This window comes from Camelus bactrianus, chromosome 20 (genome assembly GCF_048773025.1).
Source record: "Camelus bactrianus isolate YW-2024 breed Bactrian camel chromosome 20, ASM4877302v1, whole genome shotgun sequence".
Lineage (NCBI taxonomy): Eukaryota > Metazoa > Chordata > Mammalia > Artiodactyla > Camelidae > Camelus > Camelus bactrianus.
In genome coordinates, this window is record NC_133558.1 from 16057885 (window position 1) to 16080415 (window position 22531).

Here is a 22531-nt window from a genome sequence, read left to right on the forward strand (position 1 = left end):
ATCTTGTAGATTCCAGTTCCCCTCCCCCATTTAGCAGTTGTGTGACCTGTGACGAGTAATTGTGAGACCCGTGTCACCATGGGGCAAGTCACTTCTCTCTGTGCCTCAGCCTCCTCATCTGTGAAACTGGGATAATAAACAATAACCCCTACACAGAGGGCTGATGTGAGGACTGAATGAGTTAATATGCATATAGTTAATATATATATATATTAGAGCAATGCCTGGGACATAGTAAGCACCATGTAAATGCGAGGTGTTACGATGTGTAGAGTGGCTGTGCAAGTATGAACTATTTTATTCATCATTTCCATTCAATGCCACTTACCAGTGGTCTGCAGAAGGTCTCATGGAGCAGGGGTCACTGCATGCATATGCTAACCTGCCCACAACTACACACGTTTTCTGAGGTAACTTTCTAGTGTTCTTGCCCTCGTGCGCTTGTGTGTTTTTCTTGAGTATCATCATTTAATTCATTTTCTTCATCACTCTTCCATCTCACTCACTCAAGTCTAAATGACCTTGGGGTCAGGGACGAGGGGGAGGCACTGAGACGGCCCAAGGCTGACAGAAATGGGAAGGTTCTTCGAGGTAAGCAGCGCTCTGCCAGCCAGAGAAGTTCCTCACCTCGGTCGTATGGCACCAAGGACATGAGACATGGTCCGGAGAAGCCTCTACACATGAGGGGGTGGGCGAGGAAACACACAGCAGGCTTATCGGCCTTCTCCATCCATCTGAAAAAATTCGTGTCAGAGGCCGCCATGGCGGAAGTTGGGCTGGGCAGGGGAAGAAGCGTGGCCACGGCAGAAAGCGGAGCAGTGCAGGCCCCGTGGAGCTTGGGCAGAGAAGAGTAACCCTCCTTCCAGACGGCGAGTCACCGCCTGAGGGGGCGCCTGTGGCCCCGCGCTGCAGGCCGGAAGCGGGCCGGCCTCTCGAGCCGCGCCAGCCGGGCCCCGCCCACTCGTCGCACGTCGGCGCGGCGCCGGCCCCGCCCCTTCGGCGGCGGCGGCGGCGGCGGCAGGCTGCGCGGGCCTCGGCTGCTCGGGCACGCGGGACGCCCAGCTGTCAATCACGCGCAGGCTGAGCTCTGCGAGGCGGGAGCGGCGGCGGCGGCGGCGGCGGCGGCGGCGGAGATGGGACCCCAGCGAGAGATCTGCGGCTAACTGGCTGCATTTGCTCCACGGGTCAGGGGATCGCAGGGGGCAGGTAAAGCCATGCGGAGCCCAGGGATGAGGTTTTCTAAGCTTGACTTGTCTTTCTCGCTCTCCTCCCTTTCTCTTTCCTTCCTCGCTCCTCACGCACAAATATTCATATTCTGTCTCTCTGTCTTTCTCTCTCTCTCTTTCTCTGTCTACCTGTTTCTCACACACACACACTTTACTCATTCACATTTATTATATATACACAAATCTCTACAAAATCTATGCGTATTAAAATCCATGAACACATACAAATTAGGAGTAGCCAACTCCATGCTTTGGCGGTTTGTGGTTTGTGTTATGTAAGAATTTGACAGGTAGACAGGGAAAACTAAGGAGTTTCTCTTCTGTGAGATAGGAAAAGTTGTGTATTAGGTAAGAGTTAAATATATGTATTTGGAGTTTGCAAAGCTGGTTTGATCCATTTTCTAGGCTGAATTTAACCCCTCCTTTACCTCCCCAGACTTCTGCCATATCTAAAGATGTTGGAGTGTTTTGATATGATCTCAGCACCTCCTTCTTTGTATTGTTATAAAGGGGCGTTGGGTGGGGGTCAGACCAAAGCTCATGACCTCAAAGAAAACAGAGCTGGAGTTAAACAGCTGATGTTTACTTAATTGATTCTTGGCTCTGTAACAGAAATGTTTTCAGAACCTTGGAGAGCTTTTTGGGCTCCAGACCAGGCCCGCCTTTGGTGAAGGGCATATGTGGAGTCAGTTCCTTCAAAGAAAATGAGAAAGATGACAGATAAAAAGAAGGGACATTTAATTGAGAGAGACAGGCACAAATGAGAGACAGACAGACAGACTTGTTTTCTTTTGCTTACCTGGGTCTGGTATCCTAATATAATCTGCTGCTTTTCCCAAATCTGCTCACATACCACCCACAAAATAAAATTTCAGGGCAAATAAATGAATCTTGAAGAAGGTTTTAGCGATGGTTCATACAGACTGAACCTGGAAAATACTGAAAGCAGTTTTTCAGGCCTCAACTAGGCTTACACACCTCAAATCTTTGAGGGTCTCCTGCAAATGGATGGGAAACTGTTCATTAGAAAGAATTCTTAATGGCCTCTTGAAAAATATGGCCCCAATTATTATTTTATTTCACATGACTAAAGTAATGTAGGAAACCAACAGTTGGCAATGGCTTTTTAATTAAATCTTTCGTGAGCACCTGCTCTTCTTAGGCAGATAGAAAGTAAAATGATCGTGATAGGAAGAAAATGAATATAGGAGTAAAAATCAGCCTGATGAGTAAATTATCCAAAGAGCCTTAATAAGTCTAAAATGCATGTAAATGGATCAGAAAATACAATGGCTATAAGATTAATTTGTAATGGAACAAGCACCAAGAAAATCAAGTCTGGGGTATCTAGAATGCAAGTAATCTTTTAATTCATAATTTGTAAAAATACAAATGTATCAGTCTAGTTGGTGTTATTGACTATATGGAATATAATTATATCAAAGTAAAAATATTTTTGTATAATGTGTTACAGTTTACAAAGTATTTTTCATTTGTTGTCTCATTTACTCTATGAACTCTCATGAGAGCCCATTAAAAAGTTATAAAATATGTTACACTTTTGTAAAAAAAAAAAAGCTATCTCTGCTCTTGAACAAGAAATCCTTTGTAAATGTTTTTGTCAATGTTAAATGACTCCTTGTAAGTTATAAGAATGGCTTATGAACTTTGGGCTTTTAGCCAGATCATATTCTACAGAGATTTTTTTCTTAAATAGGTTTGAAGAATGTGCTATTAAAAGGAAAGGTCAAAGAGTAAACAAGAACAGGAAGAGGAGGACTTCAAAGGTAAGACTCACACCTTGTCACATGTAGATTCATAAGTACCTTGTGGTCCGCACATAGATAAAAGATTTAAAGAGAATATGGATTCGTTTTCTCTTCTCATTTGGGTTTTAGACTTTATAGTACCTTGTTTAAAAATACTTCTTAAAGAAGTAAAGTGGTAAGATAATGGCTTATCATTACCTGCCTTTTAAAAATTATAAAAGTAGTGGCATACCCACTGACTTGGAACAAAAAAAGTTCACAATAGAGAGCCACAATCTACTGCTGTGCCAGGACAATATAATATCTCGGAGATGGTCCATTGGTAGAAACACATTTTCAAGTTTAAGGTCATGCTTGTATAATTCCAAAATGCCTGATTTGAAAGTGAAAAAGCTGTTAGCCAGCTTTCATGCCTTCCTGCAGCCACTCTGAGTCTAACTGATTCTTTTAAGTGAATTGACCTTTTGGTGTGGTGTTGGATAAATGGTCTAAATCAGCTATGTGCCTGGATTTTGCAGCACTGGCCCTGTGGAAAAGTGGCTCTAATGGGAACTTCACTCTCATTATCTCAGAATGATTTTATGGGAGAGAAAAGCAATATGAAAAAAATTGAATAATCTTTGAAAGAGAATGAATAGAACAGGGCCTGTGCCTGGCCTCACCACTGACTCACATGTAGAGCCATGGGAAAACACTCATCCTTTCTGTGCCTCAATTTTCTGCCTCTCTTCTCTCAAGGAGACCATGAAGACAAATAATATAAAATCTGTGCTGTTCTTAGAGTTTTATGAGGCATTAAGCCTTATTCCTGTTTTCCTGTCTATGAACATTTTTCAGAGAAAATATAAAAATGCTTCTATTAGGCTGAAATTCAAATTCCCAACAAATTGATACTCTAGTGTAATGGGACACATAGAGATGATGGTCACACATGTATGGCTTTCTTTGCTGAACAGAGTAATTGTTCAAGGGATTCTCAGCATTTGTACTTCTTCCTGCTGCAAATACATCATTTTGGTGCCCATTTTCTTGCACTTTCTGCTTCAGAAGTGTTTCTTCTTCTAACCCAAGAGTCAACTGAGAGCAAAAGGTGTGCCCCACTCATCTTTGTAACCATCATCTTCACATAATCTGGCTCATAACTTAGGCTTTAAAAGCACTGAAGGAAGGGAGGAATGAAAAGTCAAGGACCACTCAGGCCACCTCGCCACCGACTTCTAGAACTCTGTGCTAAGAAATGTCAAAATGCTTGAGATTAAAGTGGTAAACAGGACAGAAAATGTCCCTACCCTCATGAAGTTTACAGTTTATCATGTACCCAGTCTATAGGACCATCAATAAACCATGTAACAAAGGATCAGGTAGTAACAAGTGCTAGGAAGAGAAACAAATCTGGACAAGGGCTGATAGAGAGTGAAAAGGGGCTGATATTTCATATACTCACTGTAGAAAGCCTCTCAGAAGTTTGGGAGGGGAGTTAAGGGATGATTTTCTCTCTCTATGAGTCTCTGGTATGCAGTAGATATGCGGTGTTGCTAAGAATTGAGTATCTATTTAATGTATAGCTGCGTGTGCAGCTGAGACAGATACCACAGACAAATAATAAATAGAGGAAAACCACAGATAGATCTTCACTTATCGGCACCTAGAACGTTCCTCAGTAAGAAGGAAAACAACTCCCCCTTTGTAGATGACCAAGTAACCAGACACTAGTGTTGTTTGTGCTCCATGGCGGCCATGCTGGTGGTGAGGACGCAACAGGCTCCACTAGAGTATTCATAAAATGAATACTGAACTCATTTAAAAACAGTCCTGGAAAGTATTTTCACTCACCTCCCCTCATGCATGCACTTCCTAGGATGTTAAGGCTTTTCTCTCAAGAAAAGAGCCCCCCTTCAGGATCCATCACTGAACAACAGTCATCGATGTAGCCTTACTGTTTTTGAAATGCAAACACCGGAATTCTTACAAAGCCTTATTCATTCAATAAATGCTGAGGCAAGCTAAAAAGCCTTTCCAGGTACCTTCCCTTTCTTCTCAGCCCAAGTTTGTTGTATGATCATTGCCCAGCTTTTAAAGTGACTTTATCAAATGACCTTTTGTATCCTTTTTATGATACTGGAGGTGTCAGTCAACCAAGTAATTCCAAATAACTGTAACATTTTCTATATTGAAACCAAAAGTTACCAGCTTTCCTATAAGGAATGTAACTCTCTGTTGAGATTTTGTAGGTGCAAAATTTCTACTCTAACATGTTATAGTTTAAAATTCAATAAACAACAAAGTCCTACTGTATAGCACAGGGAACTATATTCAGTATCTTGTAATAACCTATATTGAAAAAATATAAAAAGGAATATATATATGTACAATTGAATCACTTTGCTGTACATCAGAAACTAACACAATATTGTAAATCAACTATACTTCAATTAAAAAATAAATAAAATAATTACTTTTTCTCAAAAAAATGAAAATAAAACTCATGTTCTACCAAGTGATCATTCTCCTCTAAAAGTGAATCCCAACAAATTGCATATTTGGCCAGATGTATGAAACCTCTAAGACATGCAGGGACCAGTATTTTAGGCAACATACACTATGCTGAAGTAATTTATTAAACAAATAAACAATACATATTCAGTCTACTTAATATGAAGTAACTAACCTAACTATTAGCTTATATGCTCTTTTCAACTGAAGCTTCATACATACTATAATAAACCAATCTAACAATCATTGAGAGTCTGAGAGGAGGCGGGAAATCACTAAACCCAGTTGTTTATCCACCAAAAATAATCGACTCTGTAAATTCATGGCCTAAGACTCCTAAAAAACTATTTCTGGAAGGAATGAGAGGTTATCTGGTCCACTACCTTATTTTAAGGACAGTGAAACCATAGCCCAGAGAGGTTACTGAGCTTGCCTGAGATGTCAAAACCACTAAGTTACAGATCAAGAACTAGCATTAGAGCCCATTCTCTGTTCTGTGTGGTTATCACAACACAGGCCATGTTCTTGTACTTTGTGTGCCTAGAGGAAAGAATAAGACACACTTGGATTTCTTTTCTGGAATGTACCTAACTTCACTAAAAATCCATTCTGACTTAGAGTAGAGCCTTCTATCACTCAGACTTAAAAATGTTTTTGTAACATTTTCTATCTCTTTTATGGTTTTACCCATATCATGTTTAACCAAATTGGACTACTGAGTCTCATTCTATAAAGCAGAAACATTTGACCTAGTGTTCTGGAAACACGCTGTGCAGGGAATGACTACAGAATGTCACATGGTTCTGCTCTGCATCAGAGCTAAATCCTGAGAAAGAACGATTTCAGCAACTAAGGAAGACAACTACTGTTGCTATGACGGATTTTTTTTTTTTTACTCCTATCATATCTATTTTTGTCTTTTTTTCATGTTAAAGTCTCTGATTTTCTAAAAAGTCGCTTTATAGAAAAGCTGAAAGTATATATTTGTATGAGTAGGTTCCAATTATGCAAATATGATTCAATCCATACTCCTGTTAACTATAGTGTCATCTTTCGTCTGCTCCCTGACTCATGATACAACCTTTAGCAGATAGTTTTCCTATGCCTCAGTTTCATCAATGACAAATAAGAATTAGTAATACTAATCCCATCTCCCCTTGACTGAAACTTTATTGGACAGTGCCTTTAGAATTAGTCTACTTATGTATCACTAGTAATAGTCCCCTGTTAATCATTTTCATTCTGTAAGGATTAAAAGGTACTGACAAGATCACTGAAAATATGAAAAAAAATTAGTCCATCAGTCTTTTCCACTCTAATCAGGCAAAGTACATTCTAAAATCTTGATATTTTTATGAATAATATCCTTCTGAAGTGTTAAAAAGCAAAAACACAGAAAAATTCCTTCCCTGCTTTCTCCTCCTGGGTGACATCTTTAGATGGTAGCTGGACCCAAAACAGGAAGAAGGCACTGGGATGTAGGCACTAAATGTAATACTGAGCGACATTTGAAAAGTATTGGTCACTGTCAGTAACACCCATTTGCATCATTTTTCTAAGATCAGGTCTGTATTTTCCTAAATTTGACTACATTTTCTCATTCTTTCTTCCTTCCTTCCTGTTTTCTGTTTGTTTGTTTGTTTGTTTGTTTGTTTTAAGAAATGCACCTTGGGGGGGGGGATGTAATTAGGTTTGGTTTTTTGTTTTTTTTTTAATGGAGGTGCTAGAGATTGAACCCAGGACCTCATGCATGCTAAGCACACACTCTACCACTAATCTATACCCTCCCCAACCCCCCAAGTACATTTTCTAACCAAAACCCACCTGAAGCTAAGGGCACACATTTACGAGATATTCTTAAGGGTTCATTTGGTGGCCATGGGACAGTGAATCCCTGGCTTCAGCTTTGATTTCAGCCCCGTGATTCTATCCAACCAAACTAAGTGGCCATACAGGAACACTTGCCAGAATTTTAAATTATTTTTTCCTTGTAGATAAGCATTACTACTTGATTTCTTGATAAGTTACTGGAAAGCACAGGCCCTGAGACAACCTGGTTCAATGGGAAAATACCCTTCTATATTGTCCCTTGCTTTGTCACATAGACAAAGAGAACTCTAGAGTTTAAAGCTATGTCCACACAGGGAAAACCACCTTGAGGATAACTGAAAAATCTAAAAAAGTATTTGATATCTCCAGCTACCTATTTATCTGCTTACACGGAGATAGAAAACCAAACAGAGAATAACTGAGAATTCTCTTACTCACCAAAATTTCTGTCCCTCAACAATTCCTTTTTTTTTTCACCATGATTTAATAACCAGATTCCTCTCTCTCAGGTCAAATTAGGTCAAATCAAGTTGAAATTTCCATCTTAAAAAGGCAGAGTCCCAAACAGCCCACCCAGAGCCTAGTTTCATTAAACAATTCTATGAATTCTTGCTTATAGTAGACACTTAATGGAAAATAATAAAAGGCTAGGTCTGCCCTCTACCTTATGCTCTGATATCCCACATGGACAGATGTATCCTCAAAGAATGCCTGAAATACCTGGAGTGAGAGTCAGTGAGTTATTGACCAAGCCATTTGTGATTAATAAAGCATGAAATGTTTTAAGTTTTTCTGCAGCTTTTTAATAAAGCTCCTGTACAACTTGACCACTATTAGAGCAAGATACATAAGATCCGAAGGCAAAATTTCAAAGTGCTAAGTAACACCATGTAGTTTCCACAAGGGAACATGGTTAAGCATCAGAGAGGACAGTCCAAGACAAATTCCACCTGTAGCAAGTGAGAGTCCCTGCCTAATTCTTTAACATGGAAGTGTAAAGACTACTGGGTTCTAAGAGATTGAAGATTTCTTGTCAAGGCACTGAAAACCTCAGCTTCTTTGTTACCATTTCTCATGTGCTTTCTGCTTAAATCGCATCATTTAAGAGAGCTGGGCTGTTATGTCTCATTTCTTTGACTGAGCACCTGTTCTAGTCATTGAGTGTTTGGGGTAATTTTGCATTAAGTAGAGAAGAGCAACTTTTAAGAAAAGCAGGTCTTTAAAAGTGTCTCTTCTTTCAAGAAAAGAGCATTGTTCAAATAGGCTGAGATTATTCAGCCTGGTTCTCACCCTTAATGTGCCTTTTGTTCCTGAGGCCAGAGCTCTTTGGGCTGATGCCTGTGGGTGTTGTCATTCCAGCTAGGAAGGATGAGTTCTTGCAGCAAAGTCTGTGGGTCCAAGCAGGCACAGGCTGCTACCGAGGGTGGGTACCAGCGCTACGGAGTCCGGTCCTACCTGCACCAGTTTTATGAGGACTGTACCACCTCGATCTGGGAGTATGAGGATGATTTCCAGATCCAGAGATCACCTAACAGGTGGAGCTCAGTATTCTGGAAGGTAAGTAAAGAGTAAGTAAAGAGCATGTATTTCACTCGGGAAATGGAGAGGTCATTGGATATGGTCAATAATTTAAGTATAGAGAACTCAGGACTCTGCGTGTGCATCACTCTTAGTTTTAAACTTTAAACTTAGAAGTTTTCTTCTCCTAAGAAAGGAGACTATAAACCTTGGGCTGAAGGAAACCTCCAAACACAGCACAATTGTTGATTTGCAGATTAAACATAAATAGGTATACTTGCCATCATTAATTATTATTTTTGCTGCTGTTACTCATGTGCCACTAAGTTTACCAACAATGAAGCCATTTGAAAGCAAAACATGCTTTCAGCCTCCCTTACAGGTTTGGTAAGAATCATTTGACAAATTACAATAATTAAGAAAAGAAATAGTTGGGTATCTAGAGAGAATTGATGCTGAGACAGCATAGTGTCAGCCTCCCAGCTCTGCCTCTGCCGGATGTGTGGTTGTGAGGCTCTCTGAGCTTCAACTTCCTCAAATGAGGGAGCGTCACTGGACAATGTGTTCAGTGATTCAGTATATGATTAGTGAGCAGCTATTCTGTGCCAAGAAGTTGCAAAGCGCTGGAGGTTAAAGTAGGAAACGAGAGAAGACAAAGTCCTTGCCCTCACGGAACTTACAGTCCATCATGTGAAACTGACTGTACACAAATAAACCACACAATAGAATAGTAATGACAAGTGCTGTGAAGAGAAGTAAATCAGAATAAGAGTAGAGGGAAGGATGGAAAACTCGTATTTAGACATGCTGCTCGTAGAAAGCCTTTCAGAGGAGATGACCTTTGAGCAAATACCAGGAGAGCTGAGGGAGGAGACCATAAAATTATCTGGCTGGAGGCCATTCTAGGCTGGGAAAACAGCAAGTCCAAAAGCTCTGAAATGGGAACTAGTTTGGTGTGTTTGCAGAATAGCAAGCAGTCCAGTCTGGTTGGGGTGGAATGGGAGGAGGGGAAAGAACAGGTGATGGATTCATGAAAGTAACAGGACACAGATGATTTGTGTGGAGCCTCGGAGATAATAGTGAGGGCTTCGGTTTTTACCCTGAGAGACATGGGAAGTCACCTGAATGTTTTAAACAGTAGTGACGTGATCCGACTAATATTTTAACCAGATCATTCTGGCAACAGTACAGAAAATAGATTCTAGAAAGAGAAGGGTACAAGCAGCTAGATTATTTAAGAGGCCGTTAAAGTGCCCAGACAAGAGATGACGGTGGCTTAGATTAGGGTAGTATTAATGGAGATGGTGAGAAGCAGTCAGGTTTAGCATCAAGGTTGAAGGCCAAGCTCTCAGGACATGCTAGTGAATTCGATAGGGCAGAAATAGGAGCCAAGCACAATGACTCCAGGACTGGAAGCCTGAGCTATTTAGTGGATGATGTTATAATTTACAGGGATGGAGAACACCAGGAGAGCAGTAGGAAGGGTAGGGACTGAAGAGTTTGAGATTGGAGATGTCTATGAAACATGCAAGTGGTGATCTCTTGGAGCGATTTAAATATACCAATATTGAGCTCGTGAACTGGGAGTCATTTACATATAGAGTATATGTAAGGGTCCAGACTAGATAAGGTCACCTAGGAAGAGAGTATAGACATAAAAGAGAAGAGGACATTGGGATATTCCAGCGTTTAAAAGTCAAGGAAAGGGCAAGAATGCAGGAAGGGACACTGAGAAGATGCAGCTCCAGATGATGCCTCAGGTTCCCTCCAGGTCTAACACTCTGTTTTGGAGGTTTCCAATCGTTGCCAACTTTCTCCCAAAAGATTCCAGAAACTTTGACGTTGATATTGATGTAAACTTTTGCAATTTATTGCCAAAAGAGTTTAACAAGAGGCAATGTAGCATAATGAGTATGAACACAAACTCTTTCCTCAGATTACACGGGTTCAAATCTCAGCTCTTCCATTTAATAGCTCTGTAACTTTGGAGAATTTAATGGGCCCCTCGCAGTGGTACTTACAGTACCTACCACATAAAGTTGTGAGGATTAAATAAGATGATATTTACAAAGAACTTAGAACAATGTCTGGTAGGCACTCAATAAGCATAAAATGTATTAGAGATTACCAGGTGTCATATGGAACACTGAGTTCTGAAACAGAAATAAAACTGGAAATGTAAATAATAAATAAAATATTGGGTTATAAAGTTGTTACCATGGACTACCCAAGACCTGTGTTGATTCAGAATCTTACTAGTGTCGGGTACTCTGTATGAGAATTGGTCAAGCCAGCATTCTTACTCTGTACAAGTGTCCCTTCTGATGAATCCGTACTGGCCTGGACCAATGATATGCGTAGCCAAGCTTGGCACATCTTGTATTTACCCAGATAAGTGGGTGGTTGCTTCTCTATGTGTCAAAAAACCAAATATTTGCCTGACAGATCTGTTGAGCCAAGAACCTAAAATGCCACTGACATACAGAATATTGTAAATGCTCACGTTGTTCCAAAGCACTAGTGGTTACATGATTTGTGAAGCTGTAAATCCATCAAATAACATACGGGTATGGATTTAAAATAAAGAATTCTCAGTAAATTACCAACCCCAGAATTCAAACTTCACTATTTCCTCCTTTCTGTTTTACACAAACCAGATCCAAAAGTATTTGTTCCCTGATATGCTGGACCTACTTCAGAGAATAAAAACAAGCAAAAGTCCATGGCCTCCTAGAGATTATATTCCAGCAAGATCCAAATCCTAGACTCATAGCCTAGTCATAAAACACTTGACTGGGCATTCAGAAGCCTACTGTCAACCTGAAAAATCTGAGAATTCACTGTCTCAGAGACCTCACCTCTACCAAGGGAATAAGTCAGCCACTCTTGGGTTTCCTTCTAGGGAATGCAGGTGAATTCATGCCAATGAGTGTATGAAGTGCTTTGTAGCAATACAGAGAGAGTCACTGATTATGCACCTTTCTGTTATGATTTTTGTTGTTGTTGTTTGTGTTTTTCTTTCATTTCAAATGGCATCTTGTAAGTGTTTCAAGATGTGCGCTCCCCCTTTCCCACCATCCTGTTGCCAAGGTCACATGGGTCTCTTACTGGGGGCTACGCCCAGAGCCTCAGCAGGACTCTGCTGTTAAGCCTGCTCTGTGGCAGTGGGTAGCATGGAGGGGCTTAATCAGAACAGAGATGGGAATCCAATGGGCCTGAGTTAGAATCTTTGCTCCAGCACATGGATCCACAGAGCATCAGTCACACAATGCAGTTCTTTCTGTCTACAGATGTTTGTATGTCTACTGTGCCCAAGGTTCTGTGATGTGCTCTGGGATTCAGTTGTGAATACGATACTGTGCTTCATCTGTGCATAAGATAGAGCCTTGACCTGAAGGAGTTCACAGTCAAACAGGGAAGGTAGATGTGTACATGAATTATTACAATACAATGTGATAAACACTCCTCTGAGAGTCGTCACAGGACTTACTGGGAGCACGGGGTTTGGGGGCAGGGAGGACCTGATCAGCCTGGAGAGGAAGTGACTCCACAGAAGAGCTCGCCTGTGAACAAGCAGGAACAGGGCATCCCAACAGAAAGAACAGCATCGCGAAAGCTGAGTCGTGAGAGAAGATGGCAGATTCAGGAGACTGCAAGCAGTTTAGAGCTGGAGGAGAGAGGTCAAGAGATGAACTTGGAAATGTATACACGAGCCGGCTCTCAGAAGACTTTGAAAGGCTATGGAATAGAAATTTCTTCAGACCCTTCCAGCTTGATTGAGTACAGCGAGAGGGCAAAATATTAATAAATCTAGGCTTTCTTGGGAAGGTCGCCTCAGAGTCAGGAGTAAACAGCCCTCCCCCCACCAGCACGCACACACTATTATACACATTCTCTAGGCTTCACAGGTTCTGGAGTAGTACATGGCTGCTCTGCCACTGCTCATTTACCCAGTGCCTGCAGCTGCCACCATCTGCAGAAATCTATGTGACTTGGTTTTACCTACCCCCTGCCACCCACTCACTGCCTCTGCCCAAGAATCCAACAGGCTGCGGTGGAATTTTTCTCTCTTGTCCTTGCACTTGACCTTGACTAAGACTGTTGCCACTTGATGGTGCAGCAAACAGCCGAAATATGGCAGGAATGAACCAATGGGAGCAGTCTTCTCACCCCAGCCATTCTTTCCTCACCCCAGGGTTAACCTCCTTTTACCTTGTCCTCAGCCCAGTTTAGAAATTTCCCAAAGGGTGTTCAGCAGCGATGTGCTGGTACAGGGCAAAACTGCTCCCTCCACAGTCTTACTAAAGGCAAAAGTGACTCTGGTCCCCTTCTTTTCTCTCAAGACCCTCCTTCTATCTGTCCCAATCTGTCCAGTTTCCCCCTAAGCTAAACGTACATCTTGGATTTCTCTTCAGTTTTGCTAGATATTAAGGGATTGGTTTTATTCTAGAAGTGAGAGGACCTAAGGACACCCCTTAAGAAACCGTAGGATGTTATTATTTTTAAAAAATATTTTCTCAGATGGCACTTGAAAGACAGAAAGAGAAGGATGAGATTAGCCATGGAGACCATCAGAATACTATGGCAGTGCTCTGGGCAAGATTTAATAATGCTCTGTACCATTAGAGGAGCTGTGATGAGGGAGAGGAAAGACAAGATTTAAGAGAATTTCGTGAGGTAGAATCAATAAGACTTAATTATCCGTCAACTACGAAAGTGAGGAAGGACTCTGAGAGTGAGTGGATGGCAGGAACACAGAGAAATTGGGAAGGGAGGAAGGAATACTATTTTGAATATTTGGGGTTTGAGGATCCTTTGGGATATTTTTTGTGTCAATCCTCCCATTGGCTGTCAGAAATAGGGAGCAAGAGCCCAGGAGAGAAGTCTAGGCTGCAGCTGGATATTTGGGAGTCATTGGATAGGTGGGAGTTGAAACTGTGACCACACATTGAACCCTACAAAGAGCATACTGAGCAAGAGATGTGAGTCAAGGCTAGAACCCTGGGGAACTCCAGTCGCTTAAGAGTTGAGTTGTTAATGACATAGACGTGGATGTAGACGCAGGAAAGAGTTGCGTCAGGGATAACAGTAAGTGAGGGCTTGAAGAAAGCATAAGTGCTTAAAATCAGTGACTGCAGAATCTTCAAATGAGGTAGGAAAGGAAAAATTGGATTTGACATTTAGGAGGTCATCACTGACCTCAGAAAGAAGAGTTTCAGGAGGACTACACTTGGCTACCAAGGGTGGAGATGAGTGTAAGCAGTAGCTAGAGAGGGTCAGAGGGCTCTCGGATAGCTTTTGAAGACGAGAGTGATGGAGTGCACTCACAGGCTGGAGGGACAGAGTCTCTGTAGGCAGAGGAGCTTGTGCGGGACCCCGCTACCCAGGTGAAGGGGTGCTGTGTAGACTGTACAAGGTGAGGCATGTGGGAGGACCCAGATCCCAGCCTGGTATCAGCCATGGCTTTGTAAAGCTCAGTGTCCCCTCAAGCAGGTCGGGCAAGAGGGTCAGGACAGGCGAGTTTGAATCTGCCATCACCCCAGCATGTGACACCACTAAGAGCTCAGGTCCTGCTAAGGAGAGGTGAGCAGCAGCCCTCAAGGCTGATGAAGAAGAAGAAAAGCCAGTTTTCACTCTTGCTGCACTTCTTCTGAATTTCACCTGTAACCCAGACAGCTTCTTTCACAGTTGGTTCCATCCAGCACCTTCCTCCCACACGCTGTTCTTCCCTGCCATGCTTGTTCTTGCTTCCAGCAGTCATTACTGCCTCCTCCCTGCCAGAGCAGCTGTGTTGCAGCTGCTGCCAGCTCTGCTTATTGGAGGAAGCTGCGTTTTCAGATCGATCTCATCAGCTCACAGAGATACAACGAAGGGGATGTTGGTCAAAATAACAGCAGCTTCTGGCTTATAGCCCCTGGCGGCAGAACTTCTGGAATCCAGTTTCTCCTCCATGTCCAGTCCTCCTTTCCAGCAGCAGGGACTGGGTTTCCACCAGTCCTCCCCATAGTCAAGAGAGTCATCAGATGTCACAGCACAAAAACTGCCACTGCTGCTGCCTTTCAGGTTTGTTTGTCATAACCTGGAGAGGTCCTTCTCTCTCACTGTTGGTGTTGACCCAACCATCCCATGGCACCAGGCTGCTCTGGTATGCCTGGGGGAGGCCCCTGGTGCCCCAGCATCACAACTGTTTTGTATGGCCCCAGCAGAGCTGGTTTGCTCCCTTAGACTCTTAAAAACCTCGGGGTTGCATTTCTTAAACTCTCTCCATTTAAGAGACCCCTCTTCTCTTAGACCTAGGACCACTTCAACTTGGAGCTGTGTCCAGAGACAACTTTTATAATACCATATGGCATCACTCCCAAAATTGTTATTCCACTCAGTCCTCCAATATGGTACCAGGATTAAGCTGATGTATCCCAACATCCCTCCTCACCACTATTACACTCTCAGGGAAGTATTCCCAGCATTGCTTCTTCATGCCTACCATCCCAAGCTCTCCCTGGCATGTTTGAACAGGGTTAGAGTCCCTCTCTGGGCATCCCTCTTGGAGATCCTCATCCAGCTTGGATTGATGGCACCTTCAGAGTCCTGGAAAGTAGCTCTTCCTTATATCATGCTCCCCCCAACGGTTGGCAGGCCTCCCTCTCTGATACTCTGATATAACAAGGAAAAGGGAGAAGGCTCAGGGAGGCCAGCCACTCTCCAGTTCTTGAAATGAGCAGGAGTTCTGCCATTTACAAGGCATGGTTTGCCTTTTAGCTTCTGAGTGATATTCCAAGAGTGGATTGTAATCTATAAAGCACTGCTTTGTGGAGGAGCAGACTGCTCTGAGAATCAATCACCTGGCTCCATATTCAGCAGTCTGGTGGTTTAAGTTAGTCAGTCTGGGGTATTTATTGGGTGCAAGGCTAGACTGAGTGCTGTGGAGAGACAAGACAGAAATAGAAGATGGAGCGCCCTGGCCCCCGTTGCTCTTAAGAAACCTTAGAAAACTAAGATGGATATATTTTTGCTGCCCTCGGTTTTTGAGAATTAGTGCCAGTTCTTGAGGAGAGAGGTAATTTAGTGACATATGAAGCATGTCACCATGGATATTTAAGTTAATTTAGCTTGTGCATTCAGAATTTTCCAACATGAGTCATTTTTTAAACATTATAAATAATGGTTAGTCTTTGATGGTGAATTTATTTGCCACCATTCTTAGAAAAATGTAGAAAGTGTGATATTTCACAACCCAATTTTTTCTGCAGTACTTTTTTTTTCAGAAGATGTTATATTGATTCTTTTGTTTTTCAGTTTCTTTACAATATCACATAATGGAAATTTGTTCATATATGGTGATAAAACTATTGGAATTTTTTAAAAATAATGGAAGGGGCTTCTATCTGTACATTTAGTATTTACAAAATAGTAATTGGTGAAGTATCGAGGGAGAATAAAAGTAGGGGGTGGGGCTTAGCAGTCATGCAGACCTGAGTCAGAGCCCAGTCACACCGCCTTCTTAACTAGGGGACCTTGAACTGTGCTTCTTCAACCCTATAAACCTCGGTTTCTTATAGGTGAAATGGGGTAAAAATATCTACCTCCCATAAGATGCTGGTGAGGATTTAGCATTTGCCTCAGTCATAACAGATCCTCAGTAACACTAACTCTCTTTCTCCCCTTTGATCGAGTGATGGATTTGCAAATATTTTCCTTCTATTATCCAAACCTCCTAATAAAGAAGTATCTAATAAAGTGTATTACCCTGAAATGTAATAAATAAATAAGTTAGATAAATATACTTTAGGTGTTCAAGATTAAATGGTGTTAGGCGTTTGATTATTTTGCCGACCTTGTTACTCTAACTGAAAGCAATTAGGAACAGGAGGAAATGAAAAATGTGTTTAAAAAATAAGCCATATTAGCTGTTCTTTATTCCAAGGGCTGAGCGATTATTGCAGTACTCTTGCCAGAGTAGCATAATTCTACAAGAGGCGCGTTTCCTAATAATAATAATAATAATAATAATAATAATAATAATAATAATAATAATAATAATAATAATAATGGCTACTTATTATACTGTATTACTTAGCCAGGCACAGGGCTGAGTGCTTTCATGCATCGTTTCATTTAGTCCCACCCCCACAACTTTATGAGGTGGGTACTCTTGCCATTTATCATTTTATAGATGGGGAAATTAATAGAATGCTTAGGTAATTTTCCTTCTATGCGTCAAGTTCTAGTTGGCAGTGCTGGAATACAAGCCTAAGTCTGTTCATTCCAAACCTCTGAGCTTAAACCACCAAATGGTATATGACTTTCCATCTTCAGTGTGTTACGTTTTATGAGAACTTGAGCTAATGCAGTTTCATCTCCTGCTGCTGCTCTTAACATTTCTCAATATCTGCACAAGTAAAGCCCAAATAGCTAAATGTTGTTAGAGGAGAAAAAACACTGGCCTTGGGATTAGATCTGTGGCTTCTAGCCCATCCTCTGCTCCTTGCTAGCTGTCCATCCTTGGGCCGGTGATCTTCCCTCCAAAAAGCTACATTTCCTCGCCTATAAACTGGTAATTATGTTTCCTTCTCCACTTACTTGGGGAAGGGATGAGTAGTTACACAGACTGCCAATGTCCTCCAGCCAGAATCATCAGGAACCTACATCTGTGTTGAACAAGTTGAGCATAGTATTCATCACAGTGAGAGATGACTCCATAGGGGCTCTAGGGCATTTTGATAAGAGAGTGTAAGAAAGGATGTATTATTACAAGACATGGGCTTTGGTTGGGTGATGTGCGGTGGCAGTGGGAAGGAGGGGGCCTACAGGAGCCAGAGTTGACTCTGGATGATCAGGAACAATTCTGTGATTGGAGATATCAATGAATCTTATATGATATGGAGGGCAAGCTGGAGTGAGACTGAAGCTGCGAGCAGTAAAGAAGTCATTTCTATTGGGCAGGGGAGGTGCTTGGTATTTTGTGGCTTGCACAATGACCTTGTTTTGTCTGCACTTAGACAAAGTTATAAAGTGGTCTTGGATTATCTCACTTCATCACAGGCATTAGACAAACAGAAAACTCAAAGGAAAAGTCAAAGCAAGTGCTACAGTTCCTGGTTGATGCTAAAATCAGGAAGGTCCTCTTTTCAACTTCTTTTCTAACTAGAAAATTATGTCGGCATCTCATACAAATCAGAGGTGACTAGGAAGAGTCTCTTCTCTCAAAAAATGAGACCATTCCTGCCCTGGAGGCCTGGAGCAGCAGGCTTACCCTGTCTTGTTTCATTGTGTCTTTCTCTAGGTCGGACTCATCTCCGGCACAGTCTTCGTGGTTCTCGGATTGGCTGTTCTGGCTGTGGGCTTTCTGGTGCCCCCCAAAATCGAAGCCTTTGGCGAAGCCAATTTCGTGGTGGTCGACACGCATGCCATCCAGTTTAACGGCGCCCTTGACATGTGCAAGCTAGCGGGAGCTGTCCTCTTCTGCATTGGGGGCACATCCATGGCAGGGTGCCTGCTGATGTCAGTGTTTGCCAAGAGCTACTCCAAAGAAGAGAAATTCCTTCAGCAGAAGTTTAAAGAGCGAATTGCAGACCTCAAGGTCCACCCCCAGCCCATCACAAGAGCTCCGGGCCCAGGGGAAACCAAGATCCCGGTCACTTTGTCCCGCGTTCAAAACGTCCAGCCTGTATCGGCAACCTGAAATGTTTTCCACCCCAATCCTCCCCATCTCTCATGTACTCCCAATAATGTTACAAGGGAGCAGGCCAGTTTTGGAGATGACAAGGATTTGGCATGGACGTGCCCCAGGGCTGTGCTGGGCTGTGGGCAGCAGTATGTGAGTTCATACTCATTTCCTTCAGTGGCCCCGGGGACGATGGATGCCACGTGCCAGCCTGTGCACATGCACCCACCTGCTTAAAGGGGTGCTTCTGTGTGCACACCAGGAGCCCTCTGGAACTCCCCTCCCATCTGTTGTGACTTTGTATCGTTTTTCCGTGTTCTTAGAAAGCACCAAACAGTTTAGACCAGCCGACCACCGGCTAACATGGTCCATTTTACTTTCTAATATTGGTTTTTCTAATCTTTCCTGTGTGGTGCTGCCTTCGAGTCCTTATCTCATTCACTACATGTAAGATAGTGTCATGTGTGTTCACAGCAAAATCAAGTTCTCTAATTTTGACCCAGGCTTTGGTCTTTTAACTATGACTTGAGGTTCTTGAGATCAGACACAAATGTATCAAGAGTTCTCCACAAATCTTTTTTGGTTTTATTTTCTCCAGTTTTTCTTTTCTTTTCTTTTCTTTTCTTTTCTTTTCTTTTTTTTTTTTTTTTTTTTTTTTTTTTTTTTTACTTAAAAAGCGAAAATTGCCAACTTTAGAGTCTTGGGAAAGAAATCAATATTAGGAGAATCTATTTATGCAGTGTCCAAAAGCCCTGGATGAGAAGTCAAGAAATTTGAGTTCCTGCTACTAACTAGCTGTGTGACCTTGGGGAAAGCACTTCACCTCTCAGGCCTCAGTTCCGCCATCTGTAGAACGGGGTCCTGGTCTGTGATTCTGAGACTCTTTTTTTGCCGAGTGTTACCATGTCTCCACAACCAAGGGCATGTACAGTGTTCCTGTGGCTCTCATCACGGTGGGAATCTTCCAGACCTGGGTCCCGGCATGTCACCAAGTCAGCAGCCTCCATGCCACCTACTTCTCAGTATCCAACCCCAGCAGTTTAGACAAGCTGTCATATTTTTATAAAGACAAAAGTAAGCCATCCTCAAATAAGAAACCCCAGGGTAGATATTAACCTTAAAAAGGGTTTTCTCTCTCAAAGAAGACATTTTATTCTCCAGTAAAATGTTCATCTCATCCCTTGGCACTTTTATGTAATCTGTGGATTTAAAGCAGACTGAGGAAAATGGTACACGTGACCTTGGTATCCTCTCAAAATTTGTGCCACCTTCAAGTCCTATCATTTTTTTCCCCCTTCCTTCACTGGATAAATAAAATATGTGAACGAGCAGGACCTGAATTGCACTGTCATCCTTTCAGTGTGGCTGTTTCCTCTCAGACATGTAATTCTCCATGCTGAGCCTGAGCGAGCTCTGCTGGTCCCCTGGTGAAAAACGGAAGCGGAAATGAAGCAGTTAGTGCTCTCTGCACACCGGGTTTGTTTTGCACCGTCCAGCATAAAACACGGGGCAAGTTGGCATCCTTAACAAGGATCGTTGGCCAGGTTTGGAAGAGATTGTTCTAGCTTCCTCAAGTTCTTGCCTTCCAGTGGAAATGCTGTTTTCCTTTTGTCCTTTGAAGCCTTATTCAAGCCCCCAAGCACCTGTTCACGGCGACATCGTGAGGCTTTCCATGTTGGCGTCTGTGTTGTGTAGCAGGGAATCTTTGAGGATGAGATGACTTTTCAAAGCCTCCAGAATGAAAAATAATGGCAGTAGGGCTTGGGAATTTTTAGGTGCAGGCGTGAGAGCAGCCATTCAAAACAAAACACAACACAGCACAGGTCTGTTCCTCAGGAAAAGGGCCTCAAAAGAACCAAGGTGGATGAAGTAGGAGCGGGTCTGAAAGAGTGATTCTGCGTGCCCTGTCTTTCCTGGCCTGCCTGAGCTTTGTGGAAAGATGTACTTGTGAGGACCCTCCCATCCTGTGGAGCAGGGCTTGAGGGATACTGAGGAAAGCAGAGGTAAGAGGCTGCATGGTGTTAGGAAATACAGCTCCACCTCTGGAAAGAGTACAAGCCATGTGTAATCAGAGGGTGGCGAGCAGCAGACTAAAAACTTCACAAAGCCACTTTCAGGCCTATTTGGGCAGACATCAGGGGTCTGGCAAACCAGAAGGGTCCTGGAGCCTTGGTCTCAGCCTGTTTGCTGGCACTGAACCAATCCATCCCTTCTGGTACTGAAACTTCTAAGACAAAGTAAAACCATGTACCTCTAGCTAGGGAGAGAGGTGGGACAGAAGGTGCTAGGACTTAAACTGAAGACACTTAGAACTGAATTCTGGCCAAGAGATCATGTAAGCAGAGGCACATGGAGTCAGCAGAAACCCTAAGTGATACAGGACCAGCCCAGGCAGAAGCCCCCCACACCCACCCTGTGTCAGCACTGGTCTCGCAACCTCCCACTGCTTGGGTACGTCCAGTAACGGACGCCCTCCTTCCTCACAGGCAAGCCACTCCATCTTACGATGGCTCTAGATGGTGAGGAAGCTTCTCCTCTTGTCTTTCCAAAAATCTGCCTTTCTAACCTTTCACACATTGGGCCAAATTCTCTAACAAAAGTTACCTACAAGTCTAACCCTTCTCACAAAGGACCACCTAATCGCCACCCCCCACCACCACCCCAGGCTATGAATTTTTTTCATTCAATTGTTTTATGTCCTGTCACCTTGATTGTCCTCCTCAGGGACAGACTTCTATAAACTCTTAAATGTTCCCGAGTTATCCATGCCACCTATTAAATAGAGTCCCATTTTGTGTAGGTTATAGATTCCCTAGCTTCATTCATTGTCTTTCTCACTAAGCACATGGTACCTCTAGCCGGGGAGCTGAAGACAAGAGATTGTGTCAACAGTAGTTCCATGTGCTTCCAAGGCATCCCCTGAGCTGGACCAGCTCCTTTCCAGTCTCATTCTTTTTTTTTTTTTTCTAACGTATTTAATATATTTATTTTCATAAAGGGGAGAATGGGTAAAGGAACAGAGGAAAAAGCAGGGAAACACTTCTATTATTTTGCACTGTAACCAGTGCATATACACTACTGCCTCAAATTATCTGGAGTAGAATTTGGACATATAAGTGTTCTATATATTTGGCCTGATAAAGTTTTATTCTTTTTTTTGTATGTATGTATGTATTTTTAGATTCCTCATATAAGCAATCTCATATGGTATTTTTCTTTCTCCTTCTAGCTTACTTCACTTAGAATGACATTCTCCAGGAACATCCATGTTGCTGCAAATGGCGTTATGTTAGTTTTTGTGGCTGAATAGTATTCCATCATATAAATATACCACCTCTTTATTCAGTCATCTGCTGATGGACATTTAGGCTGTTTCCATGTCTTGGCTATTGTAAATAGTGCTGCTATGAACATTGGGGTGCAGATGTCTTTTTGAAGTAGGGTTCCTTCTGGATATATGCCCATGAGCAGGATTCCTGGGTCATATGGTAAATCTATTCCTAGTCTTTTGAGGAATCTCCATACTGTTTTCCACAGTGGATTTCCTTGCTTCCCTCTCCTACTCTTAATGATTTAGATGTCTTTTACAATTTTGTGTTTATTCTTTTTATAATTCGTGGCAGTTATCTCCTTTCCAGTTATGAGTTTCTCATTTTTGTAGCATCCTGCTTCTTTTCTATTTAGAGTAGACCTGTGAATATTTCTTTTAGCATGGGTTTAGCGTTGCTAAACTCTTTTAGTTTTTGCTTGTCTGTGAAGTTCTTTATCTCCCATTCTATTCTAAAGGATAGCCTTGCTGGATAGAGTATCCTAGGCTGCATCTTTTTTTCATTCAGGACTTTGAAGATATCTTGCCACTCCCTTCTGGCCTGTAGTGTTTGTGTAGAGAAATCAGCTGAGAGCCTTATGGGGGTTCCCTTATAACTCACTCTTTATTTTTCTCTTGCTGCCTTTAGGATCATTTCTTTATCCTTGACTCTGGCCATCTTGATTATGATATGTCTTGGTGTGGGTCTGTTTGGGTTCTTCCT

The 22531-nt window shown here is 42.4% G+C and overlaps 1 protein-coding gene across 1 annotated transcript; it reads left to right on the top strand.

Annotated features, from left to right (window-relative positions):
* Positions 1–1008: 1008 nt before the first annotated feature.
* NRSN1 (neurensin 1) lies at positions 1009–19831 on the top strand. The gene is made up of 4 exons (XM_010974247.3): positions 1009–1206; positions 2944–3013; positions 8678–8875; positions 18120–19831. The coding sequence occupies exons 3-4, from the start codon at positions 8687–8689 to the stop codon at positions 18516–18518; spliced, it is 588 nt and encodes a 195-aa protein (XP_010972549.1). The 5' UTR covers positions 1009–1206; positions 2944–3013; positions 8678–8686; the 3' UTR covers positions 18519–19831.
* Positions 19832–22531: the final 2700 nt, after the last annotated feature.